At 42.0% G+C, this 26,381-nt stretch overlaps 1 protein-coding gene across 6 annotated transcripts in view; it reads right to left on the bottom strand.

Moving 5' to 3' along the window:
- PTPRZ1 (protein tyrosine phosphatase receptor type Z1) overlaps positions 1-26,381 on the bottom strand; it is a 122,884-nt gene that overhangs the window by 62,423 nt on the left and 34,080 nt on the right. For all 6 annotated transcript variants that reach the window (XM_081877757.1, XM_081877758.1, XM_081877759.1 and 3 more), the window contains exon 2: positions 18,680-18,745. In XM_081877757.1, the coding sequence (XP_081733883.1) occupies positions 18,680-18,745 (66 nt within the window). The remainder of the gene's footprint in view (positions 1-18,679; positions 18,746-26,381) is intronic.

Below are 26,381 nucleotides of genomic sequence, written 5' to 3'. Positions count from 1 at the left end.
ATGTTGCAGATATTAGCCTCTTAATAAGGCAGGAGCCTTTCTGTACTGTTACCAATATCTGGTTTGAATGATTCATACAAGTGCCCCCAGCAGTCCTTCTGGTCCAGACATGGCCAAACTTCGCCCTCCAGATGTTTGGGGACTACACTTCCCATCATCCCTGACAACTGGTCCTGTTAGCTAGGGATGATGAGAGTTGTGGTCCCAAAACATCTGGAGGGCCAAGTTAGGCCATGCCTGTTCTAGTCAGTACCTTTCCTATTGTAGCTGGTTATCATTCACCCTCCAACAAGCCACAGCTTTTCCTTGCCAGACACAATATTTCTCCTTTCCAGCTAAATCCAAGAAAGCTGTCTCAGTTCTAAACAAGTGCCTGTCATCTGGATGAGGGTGAACAAACTGAAACTCAATCCAGACAAAACCAGAGTGCTACAGGTCAGTTGAAAGGCAGAACAGGGATCCAGCCTGCACTGGGTGGAGTTACACTCCCTGTGAAAAGCCAGAAGTTTGCAGTTTCAGTGTGCTCCAGGATTCTGCCCTGAACCTAGATACCTGGGTTTCTGCAGTGGCCAAGAGTGCATTTGTATAGTTAAAGCTAGTTCACTAGCTGTGCTCATTCCTCAATGACATCCCTTTGAAAATCTGTTGGCCAACACTGGTTGCATGGAGCACACAACTCCCTTGTTACAACAACTTCTCTGGCTACCAGGCTGTTTCTGGTCACAATACAAAACGATGGTTGTGAATCTATTTGGCTTAGTCCCAGGCTATTGGAAGGACCATATACTCCCATGAAAACCTGCCAAGACTCTGAGATCTTTGGGGGAGGCCCTTCTCTCAGTCCTACCACCTTCACACGCATTGTCAGGGGTCCGTGCAGGAGCCAGGCTCTGTGACCAATAGGACTTTGCAGGACTGGGGCCTTCCTAAGTTTGTTCTGAAGAGGCAAGGAGCAGCCTCACAGACTGGTAACTCACAGGTAACTCAATAGGCCGATTGGTAACTCACAGCACCTGGTGGCAAGAGCTGGGAAGGGATATAAGGTCAGCATTTCTCTTCGGCTCTTTGCCACAGCAACATACTTCCTGTCTTGGGCTTCTTGCTTCCTGATCCTTGAACCTCAGCTTCTTGACTCCTTGCTTCTTGATCCTCGGACCCCTGATTTTGTGACTCCTTGCTTCCTGACCCTTGGCTTCTTGACTCTGGAGTATTGTGTCCAGTTCTGGGCACCACAGTTCAAGAAGGACACTGACAAACTGGAACGTGTCCAGAGGAGGGCAACCAAAATGGTCAAAGGCCTGGAAACGATGCCTTATGAGGAACGGCTAAGGGAGCTGGGCATGTTTCGCCTGGAGAAGAGGAGGTTAAGGGGTGATATGATAGCCATGTTCAAATATATAAAAGGATGTCACATAGAGGAGGGAGAAAGGTTGTTTTCTGCTGCTCCAGAGAAGCGGACACAGAGCAATGGCTCCAAACTACAAGAAAGAAGATTCCACCTAAACATTAGGAAGAACTTCCTGACAGCAAGAGCTGTTCGACAGTGGAATTTGCTGCCAAGGAGTGTGGTGGAGTCTCCTTCTTTGGAGGTCTTTAAGCAGAGGCTTGACAACCATATGTCAGGAGTGCTCTGGTGGTGTTTCCTGCTTGGCAGGGGGTTGGACTTGATGGCCCTTGTGGTCTCTTCCAACTCTATGATTCTATGATTCTATGACTCCTGGCTTCTGGACCCCTGTTCCTGCTCCCATCCCGCCATCTTGCCCCCGGTCCTGACATCCCCTGCCGGGACTTTGATCGCCTGCGATTCAGACCGTGACATGCATGTTTGGTGGGGATGCAGGAGGGCCTTCTTGGTGGCTGCTTTCAGGCATTGGAACTCCTTTCCTAGAGAGGCTTCTCTGGCTTCCTCCTTGTTGTCCTGCTCGCAGGTAAGGACTGTCTTATTTCAGCAGGGTTTTGGGAACTACTGTTATGGAAACAGCTCTTGATAGTGTGCCGTACTTTATTTCCTATATGCATTTCAATAGATACCGTACTTTGCCGAAATTACCTTGCAGCTTTCACTAAATATTTAGAAGCACTTTGAAGGTAAAGGACCCTCAGTGGTCTGAGAGTGAGGGACAAGGAACAGGATGGAAGGGAAGGGAATGCTGCTATCCACAGACTGTGGGTAACTGACCCCAAACCCCAGCAAAGTTGTGACTATTAAAACAAAAATGGTAAAAAAAAAAAAATGAAGTCAAATAACTATGGCACAAATAACACAAACAGTTTCTACTTGGGAAATAAATAAAAAAATCCAACTTGCCAAATACCATTCATTTTTATGGGCTTAAACTATGATTTATTACATTCCAGATTGTGTCCTTAGGTTATAAGCGCACTGAAGTCCCACTGCAGTTCAAAACTATTATATCAGTAGCCATAGTCCATCTTTAAATTTAAAACAGAATTTTTAAAATTGATATAGCATTTCAGTATCTCTTACCTTTAACCTCAACTGAGAAATAAATCCAGCTGTCACTAATTAAAGATTCCAGATCATTGTGAACAGTCAATTGGTCAAAAAGTCATGCTGCTCTTTTGAAGAGTGACATAAATATAAAATTGGTCATGGCTAAGATTCAACCATAAGTTCTGAATAATGAGCTATTACATTGGAGAGGTGATAGTTATTGCTTGCTGTTTTAATGTTTTTTCGAAGTGAGTTGACTATACTGTAGATTTGAATTTCTAAAATAGCGCTTTTTACTGTGCAATAAATATATATTGATTAAATAAGCAATTAAGTTTATTTCAACCACGTTAAAAGGGGTCTATGGCCATACTACCCTGAACATGCTCAACCTCATCTGATTTCAGAAGCTAAGTAGGGTCAGACCTGGTTAGTATTTGGAAGGGAAACAATGTTAAGAGTCATTAAAAATGTCGTTGAGACTTGTTAATAAGTTATAGAAAGACTGAAAACAGCTACTTGTTGCCAACATGCTAAACTTCTATGTCAAACATCAACCCCACTTTATGCTCTACATCATTGGCAACTAAGATTGTGCCAGGGACCATTCTGAGCTAAGTTTGCTTATTTCACTGCCTGAACTGATCACCCTCCCAGCAAGGACCAACACTTTAAAAAGTCTTGTTGCACCATTCATTTAGGCACTAATTTTTCTCTTCACCATTTTGTCTTCAGATTGCTGTTGGCTACAAGGCAGGGCCCCAGACCTTTCCAACAAAATGTAATGTTCACTCCTCTTTTCTGTGGCAGTTGTTCCATGCCTCATAGTTCCAGGGAAAGAGGCACAGGGAAGAATTAGTGTTACCTGGAATTAAGACAACAGAGGTTTGGGGTGTGTGCTTGTGATAGGAGACTGCCTTGCCTGCCCCAGAGGTGTAGTGGTCTGGGGTTATAGGAGGTTAAAATGCCTGCTACTATTTCTCCAAGGTGCCTGTCTCCTGCATCCTAGAGGAGCCCAATCAGCACAAAAGGGCAGCTTTTTAGCTATTGAGAAAGGAGTCTTCTCACCCTTTGTGCTGATTTGAGCTATTCAGAGTGAAAGGAGGTAAGTCGGCTCCTGAGGATTGGCTCCTAAGGTCAGTCTGAAGAAGGTGCTCAGGAAGAAAACCAAGAAGTTGTTTTGGAGGCTCCAAAGGAAAGCATTTAGGAACACTGAAAACACAATGTTTCAGTTTAATGGTGTTCAAGTTCTGTTGCATACAATGGAACTTCAAGGAAAGGGCAGTTTAAACCACTCCAAAAGAAGATATCAGAGCACTCCAAATCATTTGCTCGTGTACATGCACAGAAAATAGTAGACCTAACTGAAAGGCAACACATGGAGAGCTGCATTGATTCAGCTGGAAAAAGAGACAAGAAGCAATTCATTTGCAAAAAAACAACAACAAAAAAACACAACAAAACTATGAACAGAAAGGATGAAAAGGTGGCCAGGCACATCAATATGCAATTTTGTATCTAACAGAGAAGCTAGCACAGTTTCAGATTATTCAGATTTCAAAGAGGGTAAGACCTTTCTCTTGGTGACTAATGGAAAAGCACGGTCTTTCTGTTGCCCTGCAGCATACGACAGAACTGCTGATCTTTGCATACTGTCACCAAATTCCAGGAAGGATGAAAGAAAAGTGTTTCAAAAGGTACTACTCATGAAAGAGCTAAGACTTCCAGCTATGATGAATTAATCAAGTGGTGCATATGCCAGGAAGCATGAACAGCAGTTGAAAAACTTTAAAAAAATTAAATAAATCCCTACTTCTGGCTGTCACAGCAGTTGGCAGAACTGAGCATCTAGATAAACAAAGTATAGTATTTTCCTCCATCATTTGCACAACCATAACGAACAGCTAAAACTATTGAAATCATATGCATTAAAGCAGAAATAGACTGATCTAAGTATTTTTATTGCTATTAATGCAGCATACAAATCATAGCAACATGTTATGTCTAAAATGCAAATTTGAATGATAAATTGAATAATTAAAATGTTGGTTGGTTTAAACAAATAAGGAGTATCCAACTCCTCTTCACAACCTTTTTTTTTGGCTCCACTGCCCTGAATCTAAGTTGTGAATTTACAAAGCTCACTTGGCTATACTCATGGGTTGGGATAATGAAAAGTACTTCACTTGCACACAACCCGAAACCTTATTTATCTAATATGGTTGTAAGAAAACCTCTGAACAGCTTCAAAATTATAAAATAATCAATAAAAACAGACACTTTGAAACATTCAAGAAGAGTAAAACCAACAGTAGTTATAGCTTTCTAACTTTGAATTTCTTTTTAAACTTCCGAAGTTACTGCTGTAACTTCTACATGCCTGGATAGGCTTGAATAAGCAAAAATGTTTTAAGCAGGCATCAAAAAGAATACAGTGAAGGCACCTGCTCGATGTCAGTAGGCAAGGGAGAACCAAAGTGTAGTTGTTCCCACACTAAAAGATTGATTTCCTAGAAGCGTGGAACACGTTATATGTGGCACCTGTAATTGTGTCACTTCCATAGGTTGAAGTGATTGAGGGGGTGCATATGGGCTAGGAAAACCCTGCAGGTAAACTGGTCCCAATACATTGAGGGTGTGTTTTTTTAATACTAACTGTAACATCTTGAACCTGCCCAGGTAGCAAATGGGCAATCTAAGTCCAGAAATCTATGCAGATGTGTTATATGCTGACAGCGTGTGACTCCTGTCAGAAACCAGGCTGCAGCGTTTTGCACTAACTGCTGCTTCCAAATCAAGCATAAGGGGATGCATTGCAGCAATCCAATCTTGAAGACACCAATGCCTGAACCTCTGTGGGCATGCTCTCCCCATCCAGGAATGACCACTGCATCACTTTTGCACCAGTTGTAGCTGGGAAAAGGCACTTCCAGTCACTGAGGTTACCTGTGCCTCCAGAACCACTTATCCATTTCGCCAGGATTCGAGCTCAGTTTATTCTGAGATTAACCTGGTTTCCAAATCATTTGAGCTATTCCTTAGACACACACCCTTTATAGCACCAAGTCTACTACCCACTTTGTTAGCACTCACCATTTTGTTTCAATTGCTCTGTAATGACCGCTCCCCACTTAAAACGGGGGGCGCCTTTTGCGTGGACGCGTGCAGCCCTGGATCTGGAGTGGCCCCATCAGCATAGGCTTTGCCTTCCCCCAGGTGGGATACCAGGGGTCCCCGCCTACCCCAGCGAGTTGTCCAATCCCACCTGGGGGAAGTGTTGCCAGGGAAACCAGGCCAGGTAAGGGGAGGGATTACCTGCCCACACAATAGAGGGTGGATCTTAATTGTTAATCCTCACTTGGCTCCAGAGCTTCTCCCACCCTACCCACCCTCAGTTAATGTCTTCTTTTGCAGGTTAACTTTTTTTTTTTTTCATAGGTTTTGCAGGTTAACCTGTCTCCACAGGTATGCGGGCGCTGCTACGATAAGGTCGCTGTTAAAGGGCCGGAAAGGAATTTCCCTGCATTGGCAGGTTTCGCCTTTCCCGTAGCAAAACGTCACAACTTTGGCGGTATCAGGCCTTGGGCGGAATCCTTTAGTCCATCTTCCTCTTTGCGGCGGCGATACCAGGGTTCCCCGTTAAAGGGGTTTTTGAAGGGAGGCTTTGGCCGTACGCCGAAAGGTCGTCATTGCTCTCCCCTGCGGCGGCGTAACGGGGGCGGCTATCTCTGCTTGAACATATGTTCTCCAGAGCCGGCCCATCCCCCCCACACACACTGGATAACCCTGATGCTCCCTAGGTCCCCGGCTGGGGACTAGGGAGGGAGAACGCCCAATGCCTGAGCCAAGGTCTACCCACATTTGAAATTTAATAAAGTTGTGGCCAATTTAATCCCATAGCACGTTGTCTAGAGTCGTTATTCCACATGACGGGGGGACCACTCGGGATCTGGGGACTCCGCCTGTCCACGCAATTGAAAACTGGCCGATTCAGATTTGGAGAATGTGCTAGTCTACAACATAATCATAAAAATAATTTATTTAGGAACAGGCAGATGGTAGATAAAAAAAAGAAAAGAAATGGATGCTCCCCGATTAAATGTGAAGCACTTTAGTTTCCTGCCAGGGGTTCTGGGACACAGAGAGTTGTGAAGATGTAAGATGCTTGGGGCCTAGGGAGGTAGGACAAGGAAGGTTCAAACACCATCAAACTGAGGGAGCCTGTGCCTGTCTCAGGTCCATTCACCAGAACACAAACCAGAATTCATGCCCATCATTGCAACAACTTTAAAGCACAGGCATCTTTTCAAACCAAAGATAAACTTTCAAGCCCTTAGCCCTAAAATAATATCCTTGGTGTGAAAGGTATTGAATCACCCTCAAAACAGGTCCCCTCCAAGGGATCATTTTGTTCTCCCTCTCTCATAGCTCTAGAACTCACGGACACCAATTGAAGCTGAATGTAGGAAGGTTCAGGACAGAGAAAAGAAAATACATGTTCACACAGCATGTAGTTCATTCACACCCACAAGAAATAGCAATAAGTCATGTCAGTCTAACCTGATCTCGTTTTTTGACAGAATTACAAGCCTGGCAGATGAAGGGAACGCAGTGGATGTAGCCTACCTTGATTTCAGCAAGGCATTTGACAAGGTGCCCCATGATATTCTTGTAAAGAAGCTGGTAAAATGCGGACTTGACTATGCTACCACTCAGTGGATTTGTAACTGGCTGACTGACCGAACCCAAAGGGTGCTCATCAATGGTTCCTCTTCATCCTGGAGAAGAGTGACTAGTGGGGTGCCACAGGGTTCTGTCTTGGGCCCGGTCTTATTCAACATCTTTATCAACGACTTGGATGATGGACTCAAGGGCATCCTGATCAAATTTGCAGATGACACCAAACTGGGAGGGGTGGCTAACACCCCAGAGGACAGGATCACACTTCAAAATGACCTTGACAGATTAGAGAACTGGGCCAAAACAAACAAGATGAATTTTAACAGGGAGAAATGTAAAGTATTGCACTTGGGCAAAAAAAAATGAGAGGCACAAATACAAGATGGGTGACACCTGGCTTGAGAGCAGTACATGTGAAAAGGATCTAGGAGTCTTGGTTGACCACAAACTTGACATGAGCCAACAGTGTGACGCGGCAGCTAAAAAAGCCAATGCAATTCTGGGCTGCATCAATAGGAGTATAGAATCTAGATCAAGGGAAGTAATAGTGCCACTGTATTCTGCTCTGGTCAGACCTCACCTGGAGTACTGTGTCCAGTTCTGGGCACCACAGTTCAAGAAGGACACTGACAAACTGGAACGTGTCCAGAGGAGGGCAACCAAAATGGTCAAAGGCCTGGAAACGATGCCTTATGAGGAACGGCTAAGGGAGCTGGGCATGTTTAGCCTGGAGAAGAGGAGGTTAAGGGGTGATATGATAGCCATGTTCAAATATATAAAAGGATGTCACATAGAGGAGGGAGAAAGGTTGTTTTCTGCTGCTCCAGAGAAGCGGACACGGAGCAATGGCTCCAAACTACAAGAAAGAAGATTCCACCTAAACATTAGGAAGAACTTCCTGACAGCAAGAGCTGTTCGACAGTGGAATTTGCTGCCAAGGAGTGTGGTGGAGTCTCCTTCTTTGGAGGTCTTTAAGCAGAGGCTTGACAACCATATGTCAGGAGTGCTCTGTTGGTGTTTCCTGCTTGGCAGGGGGTTGGACTCGATGGCCCTTGTGGTCTCTTCCTACTCTATGATTCTATGATTCTATGGGCACCAATTTGGGATGCTTTAAAAGAAGATCTAGACAAATTCGTGGAGGATAGGGTTGCCAATGGCTACTTAGCCATGATGGCTGCATTCTACTTCCACTCCAGTTGTTGGGAATCACAAGTGGGGAGAGTGCTGTTGTACTTAGCTCCTCCTTGGGCTATTGACATGACCCAGCAAGCCATTCTCATGTTCTTGCCTATTATGTTCTTCCAACAGGAGACCCTCACTTTCTATCACAGCAGAGGAGTTATTCGTATGGTAGTAGAGCAGCTTCTCCACATCCCTGAAAGTCTTATCTATATGCCTTCCTGCCTGTTCTCCAAGTCAGCCATGTAAGACTCATGGGAATTAACCCTAAGAGCCAGGAGAACATTGCATTTCTTCCCAGCCAGCAGAGAGTCATTCATGTGGCGCCGAGTGAGGAAGAAAAACACTGGACAGCCACCACACACCTACTGGCTCTCTATCTTGTTTTATATGAAAGGCTTTTTAATTAAAAAAGATAAGAGCTTTCCAATTAAAAAAATACAATGCAATTATGACATATTGCACACAAATGTGCATGTAACCGCTGTTTTAACCTTCTGCAACTGCTTAAGAGTCTGTGCATCTAGCCACCAATTATTTCCCTGATGGAAAGCCGATCAGATAAAATCAGATCAGTGCCAGATTTAGGGTGGTGCTGGCATCTCTCCCCCCCCCCCCCCGGGGTGCCAAGGCAAAGGGGTGCAAAATTGAAAAGATCCGTAATTGATAACTTCCACTTGGGAGCACCAAATTTTGGGCTCACTCAGAGTGCCATACAGTGGTACCTTGAGTTAAACGCCTCAGGTTACAAACACTTCAGGTTACAAACTCTGCTAACCTGGAAGAGTTACCTCGAGTTCAGAACTTTGCCCCAGGATGAGAATGAAAATTGTGTGCCAGTGGTGCAGCGGCAGCAAGAGGCCTCATTAGTGAAAGCACACCTCTAGTTAAGAGCATTTTCAAGTTAAGAAGGGACGTCCGGAAGGAATTAAGTTCATAATTAGAGGTACCACTGTATTACCAAAGTCCACCCCCGATCAGATACAGTGGTACTTCGGGTTACAAACACTTCAGGTTACAGATTCCGCTAACCTGGTAGTAGTACCTTGGGTTAAGAACCTTACCTCAGGATGAGAACAGAAATCTAATAAACAGAGAAGATAGACGAGAGAAAAGATGTAATTATTACAAAAGATAAACAAAATAAGCAGTATGAAATGTGCATAGATTTAATGAGTGACAAAATTATGCAATGAGACTAAGTCAATAATCACAATATGTTTGTGTCTTGGTTGGTAGGTAGGTAGAAGGGGTGGTGAAGGTGAGATATGTGTTGTATGTTTTGTACGTAATATATGTAATGTAATGTTAAGTGTATATTGTTTTGTAAAGTATTGATATTTAGAATAAAATGTTTTTTTAAAAAAGGAAAAAGTTCAGACTCCCAAGAATAGATGGCGGCAGTCTCTAGTTCAGAATAAAACATTTGCCTTAATTGATTGCTAGTTTCTTTAAGAATTAAAGTCATATTTCTATTTGTAAATTTTAACATTACTCGGTGTGAAAACTCTGTTGTGTTATTTCATATTACTATTATGTACTTCTGGGATTTCAGACCTGGCTCACTGCTAGAGACGGGAATAAGATAGTCGCTTGTACATTTTTAGGAACAACTGCAAGTGAGCTGGGATTTTATTAGCCCAAGTAGAACAGGTCTCTAGCGGTGATTTGCACTCCTTCTCTTTCTCCGATAAATCAGAACACGAGGCAAGGGAGGTTATAATGATGCTCGTATGCCGGGTTAGACATATGTCTAGTAAATGATAGCTGCTGATCTCCCTGGGAGTTCACATAATGACACACATCTTCTGAAAACATGAAATTCACTATAAAAAAGATCGACATAAATAGTCAGAAGTGCAGTCGCAAGAGAAGTCTGCTGACATTTTGATTCCCCCCAACCCTCTACATTGCTATACTTCTGTTTAAATCAGCCTGACAACTATCATCCAAAATTTATACACATAAACCTTTGGCTATTGAGCCAAAGAGGCACATGTTTTGTGAACATTTCCACAATAATTTTTTAAACACACACACCTTTTGAAAGAATGTAAAAAGAAAAATGCTTGCAGGTCTTAGGAGGAAGAGAGATGCATCACCGTTGTCAAGGCAATTAGTCCATCTTTCCTTTGCCTCAACCCAATTGGTCATAGTTGTTGTTGTTTAATACATTTTTGGTTTGTAAGCATAAATATTAAGTGGAAAATACACTAGTGCCATTGGCCTGCAGCTGTTTTTATTTTTATTATTTTTATTAAAGATTTCTTAGTGTACAAAAACATGTGCGTTGTCTCTTTTTTCAGGTTGTGTTTTCTACAATTCAGTTTCATTTGTTGTGAGACATTAGTGTTACATACAATGTTAGGCTAGGAAGAAAAGAAAGGGAGGGGGAAGTTGAGTGGGGTGGGGTGGTTATGTTTCTATTCTTCTACTTAGTGTACGTGTAGGGTTTTGTGTCAGCGTTACTTGTATGGGTTCTCTTACTATTTGCTTGGTGGTGAGAGAGGTTGGGGGTGGCCTAGGTTGTGGTTGGTTGTCTTTGGTTGGCTGTAGTGAGGGGTGTGTGGGTGTATTTTTGAATCGGGTTAGCCAGATTGATTTGTATGCTTTTGGTGGATTCTTGTTGTCTTGTTGGGCTGTGTATGTGATAAAGGGGAGCCATACCGGGGTGAAGGTGTCCTCTTCTATTTGTCCCCGTGTCAGTTTCAGTTTATTGGTTAGCTTTTCGAGTAAGCCCGTTTCCCATACAATTTGGTACCATTGGTCCATGCTTACTCCCGACAGGTCTCTCCAGTGTCTGGCTATGACGTTCCTGGATGCTGAGAGTAGGTGGGTTATGAGCTCTTTATGATGTGAGTGGGCAATTATGATCTTGGAAGATGTTTAGTAGGGCCAGTTCTGGGATGACTTCTAAGTCAAATGTCGCTGGAGATATGAATCAGGATGACATCGATCTGCACTGTTATCTGCATACATTCAGCGGGATGCAAATCAGAATGCAATCTGAATGTACATCTCCACTCACTCAGCTAGTCAAGTCAGTATCACAGAGAAAATCTTGCCATGTAGCAGTGGCCTGCAACAAAAAGCACAGGCGTGGTGTGACACAACAGGGGTGGTTGGCTCACTTGCTTCAGAACTGGGATGCTTGCTTTCTCTCCATTGCAAAATGAGGATAATTAGAAGGCTTGGTTTACTTGCAGTGGCACAATCATGATAAATCAGACAATGATGCAATCACGTTACATGTCAATGTAATACTGTGATGCCCTCTCACATTAAAAAATAAAATAAAAATGGTGCCGACGGTGGAACACAGGCTGGTAACAGGTAGCAAGGTGGGTGAGGCGGGAAAGAGTATAAGTTTGTGTTTCCCCTCTGCAATCATTGTTGTGCCCCCTGAAATGGCAACTTCTGTAGTGAAAACTAAACCTGTTGAAAAATTAGCCTATCACCACTGACAGCGAGATATACCTCCACACTTCAATAGCATTTGCTAATCTGTTTGCTTTGTTGCTCTTCTCTTGTAACAAATTTTTTGAAAAATTATCCCCCCAAAAATTGGAGAACTTTTTTGCCCTACTTTCTTTCTAAAAAAAGAAATATGCTTCATTCTGCCTTGCTTAATCTTTTAAAATTGCTAAGTAATTCACACTCTCAATTCTATGACAGATATACTAGATGAAAACTCCCTCTTAAAACACATTTGTTTGTAAGTAAGCCCTCATGGTTTCAATGGAACTAATTTGCAAGTATGGGTGCTTATGATGAACTCTTAACTTGAATTGTTATTTTTTACACGGCCTACCCATCTGCAAATCTGTTAAGTCTAATATTAGTCAGTCCTTTCCTGTCCAGTCCTTTCCAAATCAATGCCAATGGCTATTGTTGAGTTCTTCGGTCATTAGTACAGTTACATAATGCATTTAATATCACATTACATTAAACAATGCATGTTCCAAATACTTGCAAATGTAGCAAAAATAAATTGAACAAAAATATTTTAATTGAGTTATTTCTTCTGAAAAGACTTGTAAAAAAGGTCAACTCCAAAACACATCAAAGTTTAAAAAAAAAGGGAAAAGGCTGTTTTACTGCAGGAAGGATGGAGATTTTGCAATACTCTAATGGAAATTTGTTAATTAAATGGCTTGAGGCAACTGAGCAAGCAACAGTGGTAAAGAACCAAGCCAGTTAATCAAATCGATTCCCTGCTTGTCAGAATTGTAAAAGCAGATAGCACTGGAATGTATTTTTTCATGTTGTGCAATTTCCACATTAACCTACAAATTTCCATTTTCTCCATCATAGCATTTGTTATGATGGTTCCACAGAATAAGAGATAAAGCAGACAGAGATGTTATTCTTACTGAACATCTTTCTCAGACAGCGCAAGTAATCAGCATTATCTTAGTTTCTACAGAGCATGAAATTAATGTAATTTCTCTGCTTCCTTTTGCTACATAATGAAATTTCACATTTTAAGACAAATACATGGTTCCAGAATGTGGTGTCACTACTAGCAGCATAACTTTCATCAATATTCCATACATGCATGCACAAAGTGTCTTTAAATTAAGTAGAAATTCTAATACTCCACAGCTGCTAGTACAGGAAAATGGAGTGTCTCCACCCCCATTTTCAGCCCAGACACTGAGATCCAGCACTGAAGGCCTTCTGGCAGTTTCCTCATTGCAAGAAGTGATGTTACAGGGAATTAGACAGAGGGCCTTCTCGGTAGTGGCTCCTACCCTGTGGAACACCCTCCCATCAGATGTCAAGGAAATAAACAACTATCTTATTTTTAGAAGATATCTGAAGACAGCCCAGTTTAGGGAAGTTTTTAATATTTAATGCTGTATTGTTTTTAGCACTCGATTGGGAGCCGCCCAGAGTGGCTGGGGAAACTCGGCCAGGTGGGCGGGGTATTACTATTATTATTTATTAATATCATTATCGTCATCATCATCTTACATATAAGAACACCTTATAAATGCAGGTAGATATTTTTCTTTCCAGAAAATATGTAGTCTTTCCCTACTCTAGAGAAAGAGGGAAGTTTTGGAACACACAAGTTGATATTTTAAAGGTCTAACAGCCTATATTTCCATGCTTTACTTTGCTGCATATTTTTTGTTTTTAATTCTCTACTGAGGTTCTCTCACCAAAGAGTACTTGCCCCAACCTTGGCTCTTGGCACCCAGGAATTCTCCTTTTATACTTACTTTCCTCACCTCCTCACCTCTTATAGCAACACTAAGTGTACATTTTCTTTCTGCTTAAAGCTATGTTGGTTTCTATTATATCTCCTCTTACATATTTTTGTTAAAATAGCTCCTTCAGAATTATGACTAAATTGTCAAGAGCAGAAACATAAGATTCATTTTACCAAAACTGTGTCCTATCATACTTTTGTAGCACTGTTACAAGATCATTTTTCCTGCAAGTGCTATCATGGTTTCAAAACCTACCATGTGTGAATCGTCTTCTCAGTTGGATTATACTATACCTTGAGACTTGATAACGTTGCATAAAAAGATTTTGCAGCTACCTTACAAATTCATCATTCCTCAAAATTAAGTGCTTTGTGAGGATTAAATAAATAATTTATGCATCACTTAACTACAAAAGTCTCTTGTCCAATATTTCAGATAAATAGCTTTGAAGCCAAGGCACCTAACACTTCTATTTCCTAATACATTACAATTAACACTTTTGCATTGGAAAAGTGAGAAAATGTATTCTAACATTTTTTAAAAAAATATATACCTAGAGAAGGTTAAGTACAGAATATCACTAGCAAAATGGTTTGTGCTTTCTGGAATTTGGAAGCAAGCTGCTGAACTCTCTACTGAGAACATAAATGTTTTATAACAAAGGGAAACAATGAAAACAAATTATTGTCTAAGATAATCTAATAAATGCTTCTGGTACACTTTGTGAGACAGAAGGAAAGATTAAAGTTGCATTCAAAAATGTAATTAGTACTGTGGATTGCTGTACAGAATTAAATTGAAAGATGATGAAAAGTTATCAGGGTTCCCCTACCACCATTGTTCTGCTAGCTAGGGGTATTTTAAAGATGATCATTGCTTTGCAAGTATAGAATTCACTTACATTACTTAGAATTCTTACATAGTTTTCATTAGATTAATGGACAGTGACATCTACTTCCTAATTTGCTTCATGATTTAACAACTGTGGACAACTGAAAGCATATTTTAACTACTATTTCAGGGATGTGTGGCAGACGGGGGAATTAAATGCTTCACTGATCTGAAATGAAATCTGTGAGGTACAGCACAACCCTATGCACGGTTGTTGTTAAGCAGAAGCAAGCCCCAATGGAGCTTACTCTCAAGTAGAGTGCATAGAATTGCTCTTTTGTCCTGCATGATGACTGTAATAAAATTATAGTTTTGCATAAATGTCTGTTGTTGTTGTCTAGTCATTTAGTCGTGTCCGACTCTTCGTGACCCCATGGACCAGAGCACGCCAGGCACTCCTGTCTTCCACTGCCTCCCACAGTTTAGTCAAACTCATGCTGGTAGCTTCGAGAACACTGTCCAACCATCTCATCCTCTGTCGTCCCCTTCTCCTTGTGCCCTCAATCTTTCCCAACATCACGGTCTTTTCCAGGGAGTCTTCTCTTCTCATGAGGTGGCCAAAGTATTGGAGCCTCAGCTTCAGGATCTGTCCTTCCAGTGAGCACTCAGGGCTGATTTCCTTCAGAATGGATAGGTTTGATCTTCTTGCAGTCCATGGGACTCTCAAGAGTCTCCTCCAGCACCATAATTCAAAAGCATCAATGTAATTCAAAAGCATCAATGCATAAATGTCTATAACTGGCCTATTTGTAAGTCAAGTTACTAACTGAGAGCAGTTTTAAAGAGTTATGCGGGGCAAACTAGATGTGTCATCAATCATATCATTAGCCTTGTGTGATCATTGTTGTTTTTATGTAACAGCCATGGGGATGGATGACCTAGATCAGGTTCATGGTGTGCATGTGAGAGGTGGCATACCGTCCAACTTTTGGAAACCCAAAACCAGGATGCACGTGTTCCAGAACATGCTCTTGGACAAGTCCCCTCATGGGTGGGCCGGTCCTGATTTGATATGTCCCTAGGCTCTTGACTTCCATTTGCAAGAAATGAAACTATCCAGTTTCACCAAGTGGAACTTGGTGACTGACTTTCAGCTTTAGGAGTTGGAAGGTTAGCTTTTCTTCTAATACATTCATGGTTGAGAACACCATTCACAGTTGTAAGAGGTTGTAAGAAGTTCACCACAATCCAATAAACATGTGGTTTGGCTAGCAGCCATATAGTAATATGGAATTAAAAGGGTTGGCTTCCTTTTGTGGTATTTCCTGCACTTCCCTAAAAAGTTCAGTTGTTGACACTTGGTAGAATTTCACAGAATTTATCAGACCACTGGTTATAATTGCATCTACAAGTTGTAAAGTACCAATTCTATGAACATCAGCTGTGTATTCAGTTGAATTAAAACAAGGCAAGAAATTCAATGTTTTTGTTTCAAGAGCAAAAACCTAAGCATGACCTCCTGTTGTATCGAAGCAAGAAAGACAAATTAAATGCTATTTGCATAAGAAAGCAGGAAGGTTCTGGTGAAAGCTACACTGCCTCAGTAATCATGGGAAAACACAACTTTTTATAACAGTCGCAGAAGCCTTAGTTTTCTCTTATGTCCCTTGGTTTTTGGCTGAGACTGAGGTTAACTTCAGCTCCACCACAACTTTCTAGGATAATAATTTATTAGATTTCTATACCACCCTCCGTCCATGGGTTGCAGAGTGGTTTACAATATAAAAACACAAACATACATAACATAGTAACAAACAAAAACAATATACTCTCATCCAGTTTAAAAGGCCACAGCTTGTTCAATTAGCCAATGGCCTGGGAGAAGAGGAATGTTTTTGCATGGTGCCTAAAGATATGTAATGAAGGCCAGCCTCCCTGGGGAGAACATTACCCAAACCGGGAGCCACTGCAGAAAAGGCTCGTTTTCATGTTGCCACCCTCTGGAACTCTCATGGAGAAGGAATATGAAGAAGAGCCTCAGATTATGACTGCAGTGGCTGGGTCAGTTCATATGGGGGGACAGCCCTTGTTGGTAGGCTTTTAGCATGCTTATGGACTGCACCTTCAAGATACATAGAACCCTGCTTCAAGTAGCAAAACACCACACCAAAGGATTATGATGCCCCTGTTCTGTGAAATAGCTTTCCTGATTATATTTGGCAGGCATCCATAACCTGCACTTTTCAGGTGGAAGGATTCATAAGGTAACACAAAACGTGTAGTTTGATGAGGTCACTCGCATACTGAACATAGCTGTCAACATTTCCCTTTTTTAAAGGGAAATTACCTTATTCTGAATAGGATTCCTTGCAAGAAAAGGGAAAAGTTGACAGGTATGATACTGAAGGACTATATTAGCTATCAGTGATTTGCATTTCCAGCAAAGGTAATATATTATTAGGCCAGTGTTGTGTATTTCACTGGAGTAATATTTGGAGACATGGCTTAAAATGCCACTCATCCATGAAGTGATGACCATGTCTGGTGCAAAGTATAAGTGTTTTTGAACCAACTGGAAATAGTGCTGCTAGTGCTATCAACTTCAATTATTATGTAAATGGACAATTACCAGAGTCAGGAAGCTATTAAGAAAATGTCGGGTTTTTTGAGGAGATAGCAAGAAGGAACAACAAAAATTGGCAAAAGAAATACAAGCAGAAAATAAGAGATGTAGAAAGGAAGTATCAGGTCTTAGAGATTGTATAGGCAATATAATAATCTCTTAGCCTTATTTCTTGATCATGTAAAGATCCTATGTTTTACACAATTTCAAAGTCTCTTCAGTCACATTGTAAGATACTATATCCACATTTACGTGATATAAATATAAGAACAAAAGGACTTCTTGCACAAATCAAATTCCAAAGGCATACTCAGTCCAAAATAATAGTTTAATTGGGCTAGGCATAGAAACCTTTGTCTCCTAAGAGGAAATGGCTATGCCCAAGAGATGGCTTTGTATCTGAACACCTCAGCTGAGGTGTCTCGAGATTTTAATCATTTAGGAACTGTAGACAATGAGTTAATCCACTTGCATATTATCCACTTGCAGGTCTGAACACCAAGGAAAGGAAAAGATCTGCAGGTGTGCAGTAGAAGCCCTTAGGCTATAAAAACAGCTGTAAAGTAGATCTGCCAATGCTTCGCGACCTGAGGGGAAATTTTGTCCTCTCTTGAATGAATGCTGAAATCCTGTGCAAAGTCTACGTATAATAATTCTTTAGCAGGGTTTTTATCTCCCATGGTTGTATGCAGAACAAAGATTAGGAAGGAAGACATAGGTCACAGACAGTTTGAGCATGACTGCACCCCAACAATATATTGGACCTCCAAACTCTGTGAGTTTAATCTAACTTAGTCACTTCTTTTGCACCTTTTTTTGTGAATGTCTCCAGAAAAAGTTGAAATATAGCATCAGCCTAACTGCTTTCTGATTTATAGGATGGTGACTTGGACCACTACTGAAGCACTTAAAGGCCCAGTCCACCCATCACACTAAGCCAAACTATGGCAGTAAATCCACAATCATGCAGGTAAAGAGGTAAAGAATCCCTGAGAATTAAGTCCAGTCGCGGATGACTCTGGGGTTGCGATGCTCATCTCACTTTACTGGCCAAGGGAGCCAATGTTTGTCCGCAGCCAGTTTTTCCGGGTCATGTGGCCAGCATGACTAAGCTGCTTCTGGCGAACCAGAGCAGTGCACGGAAACACCGTTTACCTTCCTGCCGGAGCGGTACCTATTTATCTACTTGCACTTTGACATGCTTTCAAACTGCTAGGTTGGCAGGAGCTAGGACTGAGCAATGGGAGCTCACCCCATCGTAGGGATTTGAACCACCGACCTTCTGATCGGCAAGTCCAGAGGCTCAGTGGTTTAGACCACAGCGCCACCCGCATCCCTATCATGCAGGTACTCAGAATAAAAACGACACTGGTTTCACACTTCCCCTGGTCCCCCTGCTGACTCAACTTTAGAAAGTTATTCGTTCATCTTCAATAAGGAATCCAGAAGAGTTGAGAAAGTTCCTCTCTTGTTTCACATTCAGGGACTGAACTTCAGGTTTTGTTTTTAGGAAGGGGAAATCTAAATACAAGACCAAATACAGAACACTCCCTGATCTCTTCATGCTTTTAGTAGCTAAGATTTAATCTATGTGGGAGCACATTTTTACCCAGTTGATTCAGTTTACATTGTAAAGACAGTTTGTTTATTTATAATAACAGACCGTCATAAAATATCAAATAGTACACTTACCTGAATAGGACCAGTCAACCTCTTCAATAATTTTGCGTTGCTGTCTAATGTATCCAGAAACAAATTCTAAAATAAACAAGCAATAATAAAACATGTCAGCATCAAGTAGTACAGAGAAAAAATAGAAAAGAAACGGCATCGGTGTCAATGTGCTACCTTTGTTCTATATTCACACAATATTGAAGCGTAATTAACATAAGTTGTGCAGTGGTAAAGTCTGAAGCGCAGGCAGTCTTCATGGCAAGCCACACACTCATAGCCAAGCTTCTTCTAAGGCTATGCAGCAAAAATGATTTTTCGACCTACAGTATCTGTTTATTTTATTTAAAAGCTTCTTATGCATCATTTAATAATTCAAAAATCCCCAAGCAGTGTGCAGTCTAAAAAACAATATATTTTAAAAATACACAATGCTGTATATTTTTAAAATACGCAACCTAGAACCAGTAAGACAGCAATATAAAAGAGCATAAAAATGAAAGTGAATAAAATAGAAATTCAGAAGATTCAAACACACAAAACAGGGGCCAATTTCATGGGTCAGGGAAAGCCTGGGCTAAAAGAGAAGCTTTCATAAGAAACCTGATGCAACTGATTGGTCCAGCAAAGGGCATTCCACAATACAGGGGCAACAGCAGAAAATGTCCATTTATGGATTTCTGCACTATGAGATTCTGCATGGGGCAGTGCCATAAAAAGAATTTCCCAAGATGCCCAAACTGATCTTACAGGTCTATGCAGGGGCAAGCAGTATTTGTTCACTCCTTCCTCTTTGCTTATCATCTAGGCTGATGAATAGTTCCGGTATACTCAAAAGCTTGCGCATTGTTTTGTGACTGATTAATTGGTCATCATAAAGGGGAGTTTGATTTTTTCCCCGAATTGCTGATCATAAGCCAGCAATTTCAGGCTGTACAATTAAAATTATTATTATTATTATTTTCATACACTTTATGCTTTTAAGAAAGAGAAAATCTCAGTGGTTTACAACACATTAAAACATCAAATAAAAGAAACCCAGAACAAAACATTACTGCAGAAAGTCAAATATAAAATATACATTCAGAGCGACGTATATAAGTAATAGGAAACAAAAATATTATATTAAAGATTTAAAAACAAAACATTACAAAGGAGGTCAAAGTTGATTTGGTACTCGTAAACAACAAACCTGCTTCCCCTCAACCTGTCCCCCAATGTCATATAATGTCTCCACAAATAAATTAATTCTCCACAAACTGCTGAAACTGTATAACCTCCCTGCAAACTTTCTGCAAACAAATAAGGATAAACAGGTAAAAGAGTAGAGGAAACAGGAAGTCTGGATCTATGAGGCAGACAGCTTGAAGAGCAGCAAAGAAGCTGTTTTGCTAGAAAATTTACAAAATGTTCTAAAGGAAATTTTTTATTCAATATCTCACCTATAGCGACAGTGAAATAAATAAAAAACAGTGGAAGCTTAAGGGTGCCCAGGTCACCTTCTGTTGGGTAGTAATCAGGGGAAAACATAACAGGATTCTGCTTCGCAGAGCATCTCAACATGCAGACATACACACAGAGAGAAGAGCTATGGAGAGGCAAAGACTGCTTAGTTTAGCACAAACCTTTCTGAACATTCCTTGTAGGCTTTCCCCTTGTGTGTAATGAACATGTTTCAACAATTAATATATTTAGCTATAATTGACATAATAGCTGTGGTTTGTGTTGGCATAGTTACAATGGCACTCTCTTGCTTGGCAAGTGAGGCAAACTCATACTGCTAAATGCCTGTCAGTTATAATTTCCTTAGGATCCATAAATTGGGTCGTTAATTTAATTAATAACCAGATTAAACTAAATATTTAATTTAGGCTAAATATTAATTTAATTTAAACTGGGAAGTTTTTCCACGATAAAGCTGAGAAACTGAAAGGAGCACATTAATCTAGCTGCTCTTGAAGGAAGCTGATTTTCTAGAAAGTTTAGGCCCTGTTTTGTCACAGAAACTGCTTTGGTGGCCCTGGATGATGACCTCTGTCGGGGGAGAGACAGGAGACATGTGTCCCTGTTAATTTTCCTCGACTTCGCAGCAGCTTTCGATACCATCAACCATGGTATCGTTCTGGAGCAGCTGTCCAAGTTGGGGTGAGTGGCACCGGTTTGAGTATATAGTACCACTACTGACCCAACTACACGGGCTGCCAGGCCAATTCAAAGTGCTGGTTCTGAACTATAAAGCCTTAAACGGCTCAGGACCACAATACAGTGGTGCCCCGCAAGACGAACGCCTCGCAAGACGGAAAACCCGCTAGACGAAAGGGTTTTCTGTTTTGGAGGCGCTTCGCAAAACGAATTTCCCTATGGGCTTGCTTCGCAAGTTCGAAAATGTCTTGCGAGTTCCTGCAGGGTTTTTTCCCCTTTCCCCCCTTTTCCTAAGCCCTAAGCCGCTTATCAGCTGATCCGCTAAAAGCCGCTAAACTGCTAATAGCGCTAATCCGCTGTCAATGGGCTTGCTTCGCAAGACGAAAAAACCGCTATACGAAGAGCCTCACGGAACAGATTAATTTCGTCTTGCGAGCACCACTGAACAGTGGTACCTTGGGTTACAAACGCTTCAGGTTACAGACTCCACTAACCTGGAAGTCATACCTCGGGTTAAGAACTTTACCTCAGGATGAGAACAGAAATTGTGCAGCAGTGGCGGGAGGCCCCATTAGCTAAAGTGGTACCTCAGGTTAAGAACAGTTTCAGGTTAAGAATGGACCTCCGGAACGAATGAAGTTCTTAACCAGAGGCACCACTGTGCCTCAAGGACTGGCACTCCCCATATGAAGCAACCCTTTGCTCGTCTTCTGAAGCTCTTCTTCATGTTAGTTCCAGAGAGTGGCAACACGAAAACAAATCTTTTCTGCAGTGGCTCCCTGTTTGTGGAATGCTGTCCCCAGGAGACTCGCCTGGCACCTTTATTACATAACTTTAGGTACCAAGTGAAAATGTTTCTCTACAACCAGGCCTTTGTCTTATTAACATTCTATGTTATTTTAAAATGTGTTTTTGGGAGGACGGTTATTGGTTATTGTTTGGTTTGGTTTTATCATGTATTTTGTGTTATCATTTTGTATGTTTATGTTGTGATCTTCAGATAAACGGTGGTACAGTGGTACCTCGGGTTAAGTACTTAATTCGTTCTTAACCTGGAACTGTTCTTAACCTGAAGCACCACTTTAGCTAATGGGGCCTCCTGCTGCTGCCGTGCCGCCGGAGCGCGATTTCTGTTCTTATCCTGATGCAAAGTTCTTAACCCGAGGTACTATTTCTGGGTTAGTGGAGTCTGTAACCTGAAGCGTATGTAACCTGAGGTACCACTGTATAGAAATTTAATTAATTAATTAATTAATTAATTAATAATATAAGATAGTTTATGAAGAGTGCTGCTGCTCTGCACTTTAGTCCAAAGTAATTCCATTAATAAAACGACATGGGGAACATAAACTGAAATTTTGTTTGATATTATAGGTATATTTTAAGTCATCAGAAATATGGCAACGCAGGTGATGCACTTGTGGTAATAGGAACATACTGTATCAGTGTGTTTTGTTTTAAAACAAACTTTTAGTCAATTAATTCTTATTGTATTTTAAAACAAACTTAAATGGTGTGCATTTAGGCTACTAAATGGGAGTGGCTAGAGGGAGAATGTCTCACCAGTGTTTAAAAACCTACTCTGTATGCCAGCCCTTAGCCAGACAAAATTCATTGTGAAAGCAGCTCAAATTCAAAAATGCACTTTTAAAATAAAACTGATTAAACAAATTTAACTGTAGAAAAAATAACTGTTTGCAGCTGCATGTTATGTATTATTTTGTTATAAGAAAGGAGTAGTACTCTGAATGTTACAAGTTTATAGTAGTTTTTACAAATCTATCTAACAAAGGCTCAACATTTCCCATCATGTTCAGTTTGATGAACAAAAATGTGACTAGTGGCATATGCTAGTTGCAGTCCACACACACCCAGCAGGGGCCGGTATTTGTAATATGTACATGTGTTAGGAAGTACTGGGAGAATCCTCTATGGATTTTCCTTCTAACACACACATAACTGGATCAAACAGAATCTACTGAGAAAAAGACCACTTATACTGGGTGTTTTTAGTAATCAATTCATTGCCTAAGTTCATTGATTACCCATTTGTTTTCAAGATAAATGTAAAGTTCTTATGCTAACATTTAAAGTCCTGAATGGTCTAGGTTCAGAGTTTTTGCAAGACCAACTGTACCCATATAAACCTTACCAGGGCCCTAATCTTAACCTCAGAGATCCTGCTGTCTGGCTCTCCACTGAAGTCAACTAGGCTAGGAGATACTGCGGACTTTTCAATGGTTTTTCTACTCTTGTAGACTTCTCTCCACCAAGAGCTCCACTTTGCCCCACTTCCTAAATTCATTTCGCCAAACTTTTTATTGATCTTATTGCTGCCCCATGTGTGTTTTTAATCTGATGTTGTGTTTATTATGTTTCTTTACTGCAAGCTAACTTGGGAGGGCTTGTTGTAAAGGTGGACAGAAATATAATTTTAAATTGACAAAGGGCGATTTTGGAGCAGGTATGATGCACACATATATTCCAGAACTTTGCTTCATGAAAGCTCAAGTGTGCACCCAATGAGGCAGTTGCAACAATGTCAGGGACACAGCGGGAGCGCAGGGAGGGGAGGAGATGGAGAGCGAGGGGGAGCAATCCGAGGGCAGCGTAGGAGAAGAAGACAGTAGCCCGAGAGATTCCATGAGCCTCTCCAGCGAATCGGAAGATTCACAGAAGGGGGCGCCGGTGGCCAGGGCAAGGGGGGCCCCAAGGGGGACACCCCAAAAGCAAGGGGCCAGCGGGGACTCCCAGAGCAGCAGTTGGAAATCAGGACCAGCTTCCCCACCAGAGCGCAGTGGGGGGGAGGAGTCCCAGGTATCGGGACCAGCGTATTCACCACCAGCGAGAGGAGATGAGTCAGGATTGACCACGCCTCCATCGGAGAGCGGGGGAACGGTCAAGAGGAAGGTTGCCGGCTGGGCGCGCGTGCCAAGTTCAAATGTACAGGCGAGCAGCACAGCAGGTAGCCCGGATAGGGAACCAGGTCCTAAAGCCCGCCGGAAGGAGGGGGAAGAATCAGGGGGGTCAGCGTCAGAAGAGTCCAGAAAGGATGAAACCCCAGCGGGCAGGAGGGCCCAGAGGAGGAAGGAACTTAGGAAGAGGTGGAGCACGGCTAGAGTCTTAAACTGGTGTGGAAGGGGAGGAGACTCAGATGGAGCTTCGCCGGTCTAGGGGTTAAGACGTAGAGTTGCACGCTGCGGCTTTGAAATGGAAACCAAACTTCAATAAAGACTTTTGTACATAACGATAGCCTGGCGTTGGTCCTCTGTGAGCTGGGACCAAGGGGCAGCTCTGACAGGCGATTTTGGAGCAGGTATGATGCACACATATATTCCAGAACTTTGCTTCATGAAAGCTCAAGTGTGCACCCAATGAGGCAGTTGCAACAAGACAGAGGCCCCACCTCGAACCTCAGCTTATGTATCTTCCCCACCTGAGCTGCCCACTAGCAGGTGAAGAGTCCAACTGCGTGGAATCTGTTTCTGTACCTCTGACTTCAATCCTTTCCTGGTCCTGGAAGACAGTGGAGTGGGAGAGTTGTGGGCAGGAAGAGGAGGTGTGGAAGACCCTGTCTCTACACCAGGCTTACTTATTTCTCCCTCCTTCTGCATGGGTTCTTCACTCTTCTGTCCTGCAGCTTCTCCTAGGCTCCCCCAGATCACTGATACCTTCGCCCAAGTCAGTCTCCAATCTTGATTCTCCTGGTGCCCACTTATTGGTATCCAGCCACAACTCCTCAGTTTCCAGCCAGTCCTAGACACATGCCTTTGGTGGCTTCAGTCCCACCAAATATGGAGAGACAAAGTAACAACTATACACTGTTACTGTTTCGACACTGCTCACCCACAGGCAACTGCTAGACTTATAAATACACATTGAGTTTGAGCATGGACCACAGCAAGTTAATATTACAGAATCAAAACAGAGGTAAATGAAGCAATCCAAATCTATCTGTAAATCTTCAGAAAGTGAGATAAATATGCTACCTTGAGGGTCCTGGGTCTATCCAGGGCCCTACTAAAGCCATACAAAATATAACCAAAATCTAAAAGATTATAGGGACGCCACAGTGCTATCAAAACTCAGATATATTTTTCTCTACAAAGGTACAGTATTTGAAACAACCAACATAGACATAAACTTTGCTTTTCAGTACTATGTCACCCTTTTACTAACACAACAGCAAAAACATTTACAACATCTCATGGTACTGACATAAAGTCTCATTTTGGTTTGTTGAACCAAATAATGGAAGCCATGACCTTTCTTCAATTGTCATCTTGTACTCTATTTATCCCTCTATTTAAACAGGAAGCTCTTCGGTGTAGAGACACTCTCTTACCGGCTTCAGATTAGCTAACTGTAAACAGAAAGGTCATAGCAGTGTTGCACTAAGCTATCCATGTTCCACAGCCAGATAGAAATAGTCTTGGAAAGACCCAAGAAATTTCTGCAACTAGAAAATGGAACCTTTATTGAGAAGGTGTGGGGACATACCATAACGGTTAGATCTAGATCAGCTAGATATAGGAGAGAATTTTGACCCACTCCAGCCCATATCCCCCCCCTCCCACAGATACCCTCTGTCCCATCAAACCAGTTCTCAGGATGGAATGTAGACCTGCAGTTTAGTCCACAGTCGGCTGGCAGGTTCAATTATATTTTGGGGTTTTATCTCCATCTGGAAGCATGCTATGTTATCTGCATGGCAAAGCCCTACAAAAGTCTTAGGGTGTGTTCATATGACTGCTTTAGCATGCAGCTGTGCTTTTCCTTGTGCATTTCACAGCTCCCCACCACCACCAAGCTGTTCACATCAGTAGACCTTTATTAGGAATGGCTTAAGGGACGCGGGTGGCGCTGTGGGTTAAACCACAGAGCCTAGGACCTGCCGATCGGAAGGTCGGCAGTTCGAATCCCCGTGATGGCGTGAGCCTCTGTTGCTTGGTCCCTGCTCCTGCCAACCTAACAGTTCGAAAGCACGTCAAAGTGCAAGTAGATAAATAGGTACCACTCTGGCGGGAAGGTAAATGGCGTTTCCGTGCACTGCTCTGGTTCACCAGATGTGGCTTAGTCATGCTGGCCACATGACCCGGAAGCTGTACGCCGGCTCCCTCGGCCAATAAAGCAAGATGAGCGCCACAACCCCGGAGTCAGTCATGACTGGACCTAATGGTCAGGGGTCTCTTTACCTTAAGGACTGCAATCACTGTGAAGATGGTTTGAGAAACAACACCATCAAAGTGTAACGTTTTATAACAAAGCAAAGGATGCATATGTATTTTGGATAACATCCTGTGAACACAGATTAAAAACCCAGTGCAGGAAATAGGAGTGTGGGGACCCAGCCTCAGTCTTTGCAAGCTAGCCCAAGTTCACTTTCTTCTCCTTGAGGCAGCATGCTAGAAATATGATGCCAGAAACATTGATGAACAGCCAGAATATCAGTCAAGTAGGAATGAAACTGGTCTTATGAGACATGCTTATGTTTTTACTTTATGTCAATTGGATGCAAATGGAAAATTAGATGTTTATCTGACCCTCTTATTCTCCACCAACTTTTCAGTACATTTCTCAA

Source organism: Podarcis erhardii (genome assembly GCF_964252035.2).
Source record: "Podarcis erhardii genome assembly, chromosome: 10".
NCBI lineage: Eukaryota > Metazoa > Chordata > Lepidosauria > Squamata > Lacertidae > Podarcis > Podarcis erhardii.
The sequence above is the reverse complement of the archived record's forward strand: the minus strand, read 5'-3'. Positions and strand labels throughout refer to the sequence as shown.